Here is an 11,789-nt window from a genome sequence, read left to right as displayed (position 1 = left end):
TAGAAGGGATGTAACATTTGATGAAGATGTCGCCCTTGGAAAAGCAAGGGACCTTCCTCTGCCTCCTCCTCTTGAAAAGAAGAATGATGATATGGATATTTTAGAAGGTCCTTCAGTTCCTAAATCTGCAAGAGACATTGTTGATGATCCCATGGAGCCTATGGACCCTTTGGATCTCCTCCATGTGATCCCCCTACCAAGAAGAGGCCCCTTTGGCTTTGTGACACATTATAGGATGCTGAGAGACTCATTCCTGCCAGAAGGTCATTTAGAGAAAGCAAGAAGCCATGTAGGTATCGGGGATATGTTGTAGCAAAGAGCAATATGATTCAAGTCAAGCTGCCCACCTTTGAAGAAACCATGAAGGTACAAGTCTAGAAGGATTTTATGTCCAAATAATATGAGTTAATCATGAATAACGATGTATGGGATGTTGTGCCAAGATTGAAGGGGAAATCAATGGTGACTTCAAAATGGATCTACAAAATCAAGCATGGGGTTGATGGAAGCATTGAAAAATACATGGCATGTTTTGTATCCCGAGGGTTCTCCCAAAAAGAGGGAGAAGATTATGATGATATATTTGCTCTACTTGGATTCTACACTACCATTCAATCCATTATTGCACTTTCAGCTAGCCAGGGTTGGACTCTTCACCAGATGGATGTGAAGACTACCTTCTTGCATGGTTTTCTTCAAGAAGAAGTATATGTTGAACAAACTCCATGATTTGAAGTTCATGACAGGAAGATCCATTTGTGTCGATTAAAGAAATCTCTTTATGGATTGAAGAAATACCCCTGTGCCCGATATGCCTGCATTGACAGTTACATGATGAAGCTGGGATTCACAAGGAGAAATGTCGATCCAAAATTGTACTTCAAAGTGGTCCTTTTTATGCCTCTCATTTTGGTATTTTATGTTGATGAATTATTCTTGATAGGTGACCCTCTCATTCTTGAATGTAAGAGGGAGTTGGGTATTGAATTCAAGATGAAAGACATTTTTTTAATGCACTATTTCCTAGGACTAGAAGTATGGAAAAGTCCAGGTGAAATTTTTGGATCAGACCTAGAAAACCCTTGTAAGTATAGACAATTGGTTGGTGCTTTGATGTCTCTTGTGAACACTTTCGCTGACATATGTTTTGCAGTCAATACTTTGAGCCAGTTTATGACCAAGCCCCATCATGTACATTGGGTCGTTGCCAAGCATGTATTGATATATCTACATGGGACTATTAACCTTGAACTGAGATATACTGTTGGGATGTTAGACTACATGGATATACAAATGCAGATTGGGGTTGTAGTGTTGTCGATAGGAATAGTACTTCCAGATGTTGTTTTAGTCTGAGATCCACCAAGATATCGTGGATGAGCAAGAAGCAGAGGCTAAGTATATTGCAACCAACATGGCGCATTGTGAAGTAGTTTGGTTGAGGAAGCTCTTTGGAGAGCAATTTGAGTAGGTCTTGGACATGATAACTATCTATTACGACAACAAGAGTGGGATTTGTTTGTTAGAGAATCCTTTGTTCCACGACAACTCCAAGAATATATAGATCATATATCATTACATCCTATATATGGTGCAAAAAGGAGCCATGAGACTCGTTCACATTTTGATGGATGATTGGAGAACCAATATCCTCACGAAGGCTTTGCCGAAAGGGAAGTTCTTGGTTTTCATAGGGCATCTTGGACTGATTGAGATGACCCTTTTATATAAGGGCTCAAGTTGATCAAGAACATTGAGCAATGCTCTCCCCCCCTGGTCGAGCTCCTATGGCTAGGAATGGAGCTGATGAGATCCTGGGGATGAGGGACCTCTGACCGATAGGGTGTAGAGACTTGAGATCTCCCATAGTTAGAGTATACCCCAGTTAGCGTCTTATACTCTGTGGGATAGCCTCCCCATTTGGACAATGGGATGAGGGACTTGGGATAAAGTGTGATCCCTACCCCTTGGAGTAGGTGGATCTTGCCAAAGTTGGTGGATGCAAGTGTTCTACCATCTAACTCTTTAGGGTTAAGATGGATGATCATGGACAATAGGGTAGAGTGTGATCCTTACCTCCGGTAAGTTGATCTCACTTATTGTCAAGGACTTTGGGATAGAGTGTGATCCCTACGCATTGGGGTAGGTTGATCTCACCCATTGTCTTTAGTTCTAGGTAGTAGCTATGGCTCCCCGATGATGATGATGATTCCGAGTGGTAGCAGAGTATCCCCGATGGTGATAGAGTCAGGGTGGTAGTGGGAGCTCCCTTGCAACATTTCTTCTTCTTTATATTTGAGAGTGTTTAGCATGAGATGAGCTAAGACAAGACAATATGAGTTGGTATGTACATGAAATGATGATGAGATACATATGATGATCACATGATGTGGTTGGAATTTCTCCCTTACTGAGAGGGAGTGTTAATTTGGCAGCTTAGTGACAAATTCCAATCATTGGACTAAATTCCTCTTTCCGAGAGGACCAATTTTGACCTTTGAAGAACTAGATTTGGACAAGGGAAGGTGTATTTTTGAAGTGAAACCTACATGTGCACAAAAGGATAGGTCGACCCTAAAATGAAATTGGACACACTTGGAAGCCTATAAATACAAGTTAAGTGACCCTTTGGTAGGGGGATCAAGGAAAGATTTAGTGCTTGACCAACTAGATCGGATCCAAGGTATGTTGTATGTGTAAATTTCTTAGTTGCACCATTATCCCAAGATGAGAGCCCAAGTAGATTTAGATTATTATGTTAATGAAGAACTATTGATTGGGTAGAATTTGTATATGTCACATGTGATTCAAATTGGTTGTTTACTATTTTACTTTTGTTAAATAATCATGTTAAGAACCTAGTCGTGAATTTATTCAATAGATTTGTGATAAATTCGCTAAGAATTATTTGTTGAGTGTGAAGTTTAGGATTTAACACCTTGTAATGGTTGTGGTTTTCCCATTTGGTTGAGGGTATCTCATCTCATTCAATGTAATCGTAGATGCATTAATAGTCTCTCTAGCATGGCCAATATTTCATCAAAAACCTACCCAAAGAACCCTCCACACAGGCCCCTCCACCTCTTCCACCACTGGGACATATTGCTCCCCCCATCATGTTGATCCTTACCCTTCCAAGTTTAACCATAGGAATTGTAGTTTGGTTGCTCTCCTACATTGTTCAACTTATTACGAACCCTTCACTTTCACCAAATGTTAACTTAGTCCTATCTCCTTTTCCCCAGTTGGGACAAAGTTTGGCATCTACCTAAATATCAAATAGTAACCAACCTCCAACATAAATGAAGAAGAAAAATAACATGAGAAATAAAAATAACATGCAAGGGAGCAATGACACCATCAATGGGGATAATGCCTCTTCATGCCATGGAAATGATCTAATTTGGGTTTAACCTAAAACATGTAGAAACAAGCCACCCAAGTGAGGATTAAGAATTATTTTTCAGTTATAGAGTATTTGGTCATTATCTGCACCATTGTTTGAACCTTCTTGAGATTTAACAAACTATTTACGCTTTCTTGCTACACCCTCCCCCTCAACATTTACATGCCCACAGTGGGGGAGATACTTACACCAACTCCACCAAGACATAAAAAAGGTTGTACCACTAACCACCCATGTGCTCTTTGTAGGGACACACTTGTGATCTCTCAGTTAGACCCACAACCACCCCAAAACATTGAAACACCACTCTTCCTAGCTTAACATCATTACTTCGAATGGAGAGGATCCACAAGCTTCAATCTCTTTGAAGTTTGGTTTCCTCTTGTTTCGGTGACCTTTATCCTTAATTTGACTCCACTCTCACTATCTTTAAGGTTCTACAAACATTGAGTTCCTCAATTACCCATCGACTAGGTGATCAATCCTTCCAACCAATTTACATAATTGTCAGAACATAATCATAAAGGAAAGGGGGCACACCTTCCATTCTTATTATTTTATTGGATAACCTTTATATGAAAATGAACCATGTGGCAACTTCCACCATTTGTACACCACTTGCTCCCATTTGTACACCACTTGCTCCCAATGAGCACAAACCTTTGGATTCAAAACCACGTTCAATCCAAACAGGCTTAGAAATTAAACAAGAAAAGAGAGGAAAGATTAATATTTCTTAGCCTCGTTGGCCATGGCTTGAAGTGTCCTTTTAGGTTTCTTATCCTCCTCTTCCACAAGTACGAGTGCCATTTTTAGGTTGCCTAGCCTCCTTGCCTATCGTTGAGAGATCCTTTTTAAATTACTTGGCCTACCTACTCACATCATGGAGTTCCATTTAAAGCCCTAGACATTGAATTATATTTCTATTGTTTTATTAATGTTGTTGGCTTGACCTTTTAATTGTAATTGCAACATTTATCTTCGATATATGTACTAAGGAGATCTAGTTTTAAGGTCATTTAAACTCATCTTGTACATTTGTTCTATTGTGAAAGGAGGTTTCCAATTTGAAGATGCTTATATTTCATTCTTATATCTATTTCTCAAACTGTGGATCTACTTCTCTCTTTATTTTCAAGATATTTTGGTGTTTGTTATCTAACTATTTTCGATTGAAAACAACTCTTCACACATCCTAAAATAGTTCTTTTGCTTAAAAAATGTTTAGAATTTAAATTCTTTTGATGCATGTAGTAACACATGCCACGATCTCAACTAACAATAGAAGTGGTTCTTCGTAAGTGTTTTGATACCATGTTCAGTAAATGAAGTGTTCCCACATAGGTCAAACACCTTAAGGCAACCACTCACACAAACATATCAAAAATTGATACACCAATGTATTGTGTTGCTAAAACCTTCAAATAGGGAAGTAGTCCATGGTCCCAACCAACATCACCACTTGAGGGAATATATTAATGCAAAAGGAAAATAATTTACATGGGTTTTTCATAATTAATCATCAACAAGTGACTCTACATGATTTTTAAATAGAATCATGAACCAAGGGGTGTTAATCCACACACTAATAGCCACAAAAATTGAAGAGAAGATCAATTGTCAAATTACTTTGTCTAGAACAAATCATGCCCATCATATTAAATTATTACAAATTCTCACTATAAAAACACACTTGACCTAAAGACACATTAAACCAAGTTGATCTTACTCAATTATTAAGTGTCCAAATATCCCAACAGAAAAGACACAACGTGATGATGATAAAGTATGCCATAATAAGGTGACATGATGACTTAACCAACTTTGGTTGAATGATTTCAAATCTAAACAAAACCCTATTTGCACCTATTATAATGTGTCCACTAAGAAAATATTGTTGTTGTTTTGCATCTTTTCTCTCCTACGACATAAAGAAGCATTGGTTTACATTTCTCTTCGTTATCCATTTGAATGTTTCTCCAATATGCAATGTAAAATTGATTGGCTAATGGTGTTCTAAAGTAAAATAAGTATCTTAGTGGGATTATTGCTTACATCATATAACTTAATTGTATGGAGTAAAACCTATGCATCCTCCTCCACAAAAATTATGTCATAACTAAAACATACAAAGTTGCAACCCTATCACAACCAATTTTCCAAAAACACTTATTTAAGTACACAACATCATGTCCCAACTATAAACCTAAAAACAAAGCCACATCACACACCACCCCCTCCACTTACACCACCCTCTCTACATGGTATATTTAGGCATTATGATTGTGACAAAGTGTTGATGTATCTTCACTCCATAGAAGAGAGGGACCATAAGCATATCTTCGTATAAAAAAAAGGCCTAGTCTACTTGTTAGACCTTTTAAAGCTTTTCCCGACATTTCCGATAAAGATTTCTTGAAACCACAATTTTGGCTTATGAATTCTCTATAATTTGAGTGCCCCAAAATTTTTTCACTGGGTTGAATCCATATATGTAATCAAAAACACATTTCAAATAACAAAAAAAAATATATCATAATTTGACTAAAATTGTGTAGACGAACCAAAAACTCCAAAACATCTAATAGTTAAAAAAATTATTTAAAAAAAAACCTTTTTAATAATAAATCTAAAATAAATTTTAAGCGAATTTACAAATTTATTATAATTTCTAATTTCTAATATAATTAATATCTAATTTTATAATCATTTAATTCCTTTAAAATTCAAAATATATGGTAAATCTAATTCATATTGCCAAATTTAAAAAATTATGAACAGATTTTAAACCATAACCAAATAAATAAAAAAAATGAATGAATGATATTTTACGCCATTAAAAATAATGTATAACACTACCAACCTCCCTATTTTTTGCTTTTTACCATTCAATCCTAATCTTTTTCTTACCTAATGTATGGGACTACCAACTTCCCTGTCACACTGGGTATTAAGACGGGGCAGTCAGTACCAATCATCGTAATCCTCACAAAGGGAACGCCCCCAGGATTAAATATAATAATAATGCCAAAAACACAAGATAATGCCATGCACACGTGGCAAGTTACTGTTAGCCCAACCGAGTGTAAATAATAACGTGTCTTGTCAACGTGGCATGTAGCCGTTACGACAGGGGCCGGGAGAGCCGTTGGTTAGAGAAGATGGGGAGGCAAGATATTTGACCGTTGCCAACGTCTCTCCTCATAGTTCAAAATGGGATCGAATTCATGAGATTTTTTTATGGGTTGACTGTAATCATTTTCTTGTGCTATAATTCTCCTCGCACCTTATGTATAAGCCGATCCCGCCATCTGTAGAACAGTGAAGAAGTTTGCGAGCACAAGATACCTCGTTTCTGTGGTCGTTGTGATTTCAGGTACGCTGTTCTTTATTGTTCTTGGGTTTTCGATGGGCTTTTTCTTTCTCTTTTCTTGGGATTTCAAAGGGTTTTTCAATTCTTGTTATGTGATGGAAATCGGACTGTGTAAATCTCTCAGGATTTTGATTTGTAGACACCGATTGGGTTTTGTGTTGGAAGTATGCATCAGTTACATTTGCAGAGAAGTTTTTAAGGCTTTTTCATTTTTCTGTTTCCCTGTGAACCGTTGAAATCCTCTGAAATCACTTCAGGAGTAGGAGATGTTAGATCGTCTGTTGTCCAGGTGGGCAGTGAGTGGATTTCGATTTTTCTCTATGTATTAGGCTGATACACAAAGATATTAGTCTGGTATTGGCTAAGAACAGAGGTTCCTGGTTTGAATATTGGCTGAGGATCATGCCTTATTTAGGGTTCCTGCATTGAAAATGGGTCTTAGCCTTTCTTCTGTCTTCCTGAACAAAAGCTAGATATTATGGCTATTATATTTTTTTGAAGTCTCCGCTGCATCCTTTGTTTTGCATTGACATATTTGAGGCAAATGCTTTGTTTTATTGTCAATTATGATATTATGGGGTACTTTCCTGAAGACCCTAGTTTGGTCTTCTGGTAAAGGGTCCATATCTATTTGTAAGAAGATAAATAATCCTTGTTTTCTGGATAATTTCTTATTTTCAGGCTTCACTGTGTTTTGGGTTTGTACTGTTCGTAGCAGTGGTTAGTATTCTTCTGTGATCTTATTCTCTGCGACTGTTGTTTTTGCAGTTTATTTGGTTGCCAGAGCTGCCACCCCTGGGGCTCTGGGATACTGCCAGATTCAACCTTGTTATACAGGGTTTTATAACTTGTTTCTTGCGACTAGCCAGCAAATTTAGTTTGCTTAAATGTTCCCCAACAAGGTAACTATTTCTTTATAGAAGTATATAAGATAGGAAGCTGGTTTTTTTTTGGAGGGTGGGGGGCATTTAAAAATCTTTTCTGCTGGATTGTTGCAGCAAACCCAAGGGCTTGTACAGAACAAGAAGATGGCTTCTAAGGCAGCCCAACCAAAAGGTGGTTTTGCAAACTCTACTTTATTGTTGAAGACTTACATGATATGTTCCTTCATTTTTTAGATCCATACTGTTTACTTGGTAATTGATCTTTTCTAAAGTAAAACAGTTTCTGCAGCAATGGTCCCTCCCCAGAGGGTTTCTCAAGCTGCAAACAATAGGAGGGCTCTGGGAGATATTGGTAACATTGTGGCAGATGTCGGTGGTAAATGCAATGTCACCAAGGACGGAGTCAATGGGTATGTTATTTAAACTCTGAAAACCTATGGAAATGGGCATGCTCAGATTTGACGGATATGATTATAAAAGACCAAATATGTGACATAAAGAGAGACAACAATAGATGTATTGGAACAATTTTTTTTTCTGAACTTGAGATTTGATTCTATTTCTATTTACAGGAAACCTCTTGCTCAGGTCTCTCGCCCTATTACAAGGTTAGTTCATTCATGCCTTACCAACTCATTGCTTAAAGTATGATTCTAAGGCCTTCATCTATGCCTCTAGTCAATATTTCTAATTGAAATTGTGGGGAATTTGTAGGAGTTTTGGTGCTCAGTTACTTGCACAGGCAGCTGCAAACAAGGGGATCTCTGCTGCCAATAACGTAATCTCTTGATCCTATAGCTTTATATTGCATATCATGTTTTGCTCTTCCTTTCTCTCATGCTGTTTTAATTTCTTGTACCAGCAAACTCAGGTACCGGTTGTGATTCCAAAGGCAGATGTGCGGGGAAACAAACAAAGGAGGACTAGCAAGAGCAAGGACATTCCTCCGACAACTGTAGTGACCAATGAATCAGATGATTGTGTTATTATTGAACAAGCACAGAGAATAAAACCAACTTGTAATCACAATGCTGGAGCTGCAGGGAACAAAGAGAAACCTCAATTACTAACAGCAAAGCCTAAATCACTAACAGCATCACTTACATCTAGAAGTGCAGTTGTAAGTTGCTCATGATGCGTTTTGCATTTCAATTAATTTTATTTTCTTTGAATTTACAAGAAGTTTTTTTTTTTTTTTTGGGTTTAATTATTGTGGAAGCAATCATCTACATGCTATATAAAACATTCTAATTAGTTATTTGATTTCAGGCGTTACGTGGGTTTAGATTTGATGATGAAATGACTGAGGCAGAGGAGGACCCCTTGCCAAACATTGATGGGGGGGACCGTGATAACCAGTTAGCGGTGGTTGAATATGTTGAGGATATATACAAGTTCTATCGCAGGACAGAGGTATATTCGGCTGATCTCTTTTGTTGGGTGCATTTCAAATTCAAAATTGGAGTTCGGAATTCCTATGAATTCCGATAACCTATTGTTAGTGATTGAACTTGCTGATATATATGCAGGTTCTATCATAGAACAGAGATATATTAGGCTTATCTCTTTTGTTGGATGCATTTCCAAATCAAAATTGAATTTTGCAATTCATAGCTTTTTGTTGTATCTTCTTTGCAGCAAGTGAGCTGTGTGGCAGATTATATGCCCAGACAACCAGAGATTAATGCCAAAATGAGAGCAGTACTAATAAATTGGTTAATTGAGGTGAGTAACCTAGTTGTAACTAGTTATTATGAAGATTTTTATAGTTAGTTGTCGTTTAAGCTGACTTTGGCCTCTGAATTTGCAGGTACATTACAGATTTGGGTTGATGCCAGAGACTTTGTATCTTACCACAAATCTTCTTGATAGATATCTTGCTACTCAACTTGTATCGAGGAGAAACTATCAATTAGTGGGTGCCACTGCAATGCTTCTAGCTTCAAAGTATGAGGAAATTTGGGCTCCAGAGGTGGGTAGTTTTTATTGATGCTCTATTTGGTAAATGAATGGATACTTTTTGGTTTCAGATTTCAGAGTCTTGCTCACACTTTGTTTCCTTGATTTTGGGCACAGATGAATGAATGTAGTTTTTGTTGATGCTCTATTTGGTAAATGAATTGATACTTTTTGGTTTCATATTTCATAGTCTTGCTCACACTTTGTTTCCTTTGATTTTGGGCACAGATGAATGACTTTCTTGACATCTTAGAAAATAAATTTGAGAGGAAACATGTACTGGTTATGGAGAAGACAATGCTCAACAAACTGAAATTCCATCTCACAGTCCCAACACCATATGTATTCCTTGTCCGGTTCCTCAAAGCTGCTGCCTCTGATGAAGAGGCAAGACCCAATCTATATTTTTATTGTTGACCTTAAATTCAGATTACTATTATTTTCATTCTCTGATGTTTGGTCTATGTTTTTCATGCTCAGATGGAAAATTTGGTATTCTTCTTGATGGAACTGAGCTTGATGCAATATGTGATGATAAAGTTCCCCCCATCAATGCTCGCTGCTGCTGCAGTCTACACCGCTCAAATCACTTTGAAAAAGACACCTGTCTGGAATGATGTACTTAAACGCCATACAGGCTACTCTGAAATAGACCTCAAGTAAGCTCTGTGGTCCATCTCCTAGTGTCTTTAGTGTTTGTTATATTTCAGAAGAAAGGGAACATCAGAATCGAAGATAAATTTCATCTAGTTCATTTTCATTGAGGGGGTTTGTGATATATATTTCATTTGATGTTGCTATGGATTTCAGTACATAATACATAAATATTTACGACTATGTCTCACTCATAATGAGGGTATTTTCTCATTTTGCGTTTGTGCAGGGAGTGTACAAGACTGATGGTGGCATTCCATCAGAGTTCAGAAGAAAGCAGATTGAATGTAGTTTTTAAAAAGTACTCAATGCCTGAGTATGACTCTGTGGCACTTATCAAACCTGCCAAGCTCCCTGCATAGGCTTTCGATTGGAGTTGCAGTTGCAGAGTGTGTAGCAACTGATGAGCATAGTTGTCATGTTTCTCAACTCAGTTGCACATCCAGCAACTGAGATTGATATGTCAATCAAAATTTTTAGCATAGAAGATCATTCATTCTCTTGATATTCCCCTTTGGGTGGATGGTTTTTTTGGTCATTCTTTGTAACTGTACATAGTTGTGGCAAAAGCATGATTAAGAGAAGATATAGCCCACTTCATTTTTGGCATAGCCTGTCCACATGGGAAGTGGTGGCTTAAAGCCAAGGGATTTTTACTTGTCAATTGTAATAAATGCTTGAGGGCATTTATGTGTTTTTTAATTTAAAAATTTGAATTATAGAACACTGAAATTGATTCTCATATGATGAATGCTTTACATGATTTATAAGATGAATTCCTTGCCTGTCCACATGGGAAGTGGTGGCTTAAAGCCAAGGGATTTTTACTTGTCAATTGTAATAAATACTTGAGGGCATTTATGTGTTTTTTAATTTAAAAATTTGAATTATAGAACACTGAAATTGATTCTCAAATGCTTTACATGATTTATAAGATGAATTCCTTACATGATCTACATTCATCGTGTATGCTTTTCAGAATGACTTGCTTTAATTCTTAGTGGGGTTGTGACAACTTAACTGAAGCCAGCACAGGTATTGCTGTCCAACAACCCAACCATTGGAATGTACTAATCCATCGAATGCAGTCTTTATTCTGAAAGATGTTCTTCCCTTGCTGTCTCTAGTATCTTTTTAAGAAGATTCAAATTTAAACATGGAATTGGTTCTTTATGCAAAATTTCTTCCCTACTAATCTTCAGTCTATTTTTAACAAGATTTGGGGTTAATGTGGAATAGTTCTTTATGCAAAAAATCAACTCTTGTGGTGTGTCTCTATTCTAAAAGATGTCCTTAGCAGAATATCATTGAAACATGAGATTGGTTCTGTGCAGAAATCAGTCACCCTGCCCACCTTCAACAAGATTTCGGGTTAAACTAAAATCAGTCACCCTGCCCACCTTCAACAAAATTCGGTTCTTTATGCAAAAATTACCTGTAAATGTATCATGGGTCTTGTTACATGGGGAATCTTGTTTAAAGCATTTGGGATATTTCTTTGGGTTTAAACATG

The 11,789-nt window shown here is 37.2% G+C and overlaps 1 protein-coding gene across 2 annotated transcripts; it reads left to right on the top strand.

Annotated features, from left to right (window-relative positions):
- Positions 1-6,626: 6,626 nt before the first annotated feature.
- Positions 6,627-11,010, top strand: LOC149235843 (G2/mitotic-specific cyclin S13-7-like). Of its 2 annotated transcripts, none has more exons than XM_089461471.1 (13): positions 6,627-6,782; positions 7,548-7,681; positions 7,778-7,835; positions 7,953-8,073; positions 8,236-8,271; positions 8,378-8,441; positions 8,526-8,783; positions 8,933-9,076; positions 9,302-9,388; positions 9,474-9,635; positions 9,851-10,009; positions 10,103-10,281; positions 10,506-11,010. In XM_089461471.1, exons 2-13 carry the CDS (start codon positions 7,667-7,669, stop codon positions 10,636-10,638), a joined length of 1,416 nt encoding a protein of 471 aa, XP_089317597.1. In that variant the 5' UTR covers positions 6,627-6,782; positions 7,548-7,666; the 3' UTR covers positions 10,639-11,010. The 2 variants fall into 2 exon arrangements, with proteins under 2 accessions (XP_089317597.1, XP_089317596.1); XM_089461470.1 differs by having other exon boundaries at positions 7,944-8,073.
- Positions 11,011-11,789: the final 779 nt, after the last annotated feature.

The sequence above is a fragment of the Pinus tabuliformis genome, chromosome 8 (genome assembly GCF_031772625.1).
Source record: "Pinus tabuliformis cultivar Carrire ecotype Pingquan chromosome 8, CPIR1, whole genome shotgun sequence".
Classification (NCBI taxonomy): Eukaryota; Viridiplantae; Streptophyta; class Pinopsida; order Pinales; family Pinaceae; genus Pinus; species Pinus tabuliformis.
The sequence above is the reverse complement of the archived record's forward strand: the minus strand, read 5'-3'. Positions and strand labels throughout refer to the sequence as shown.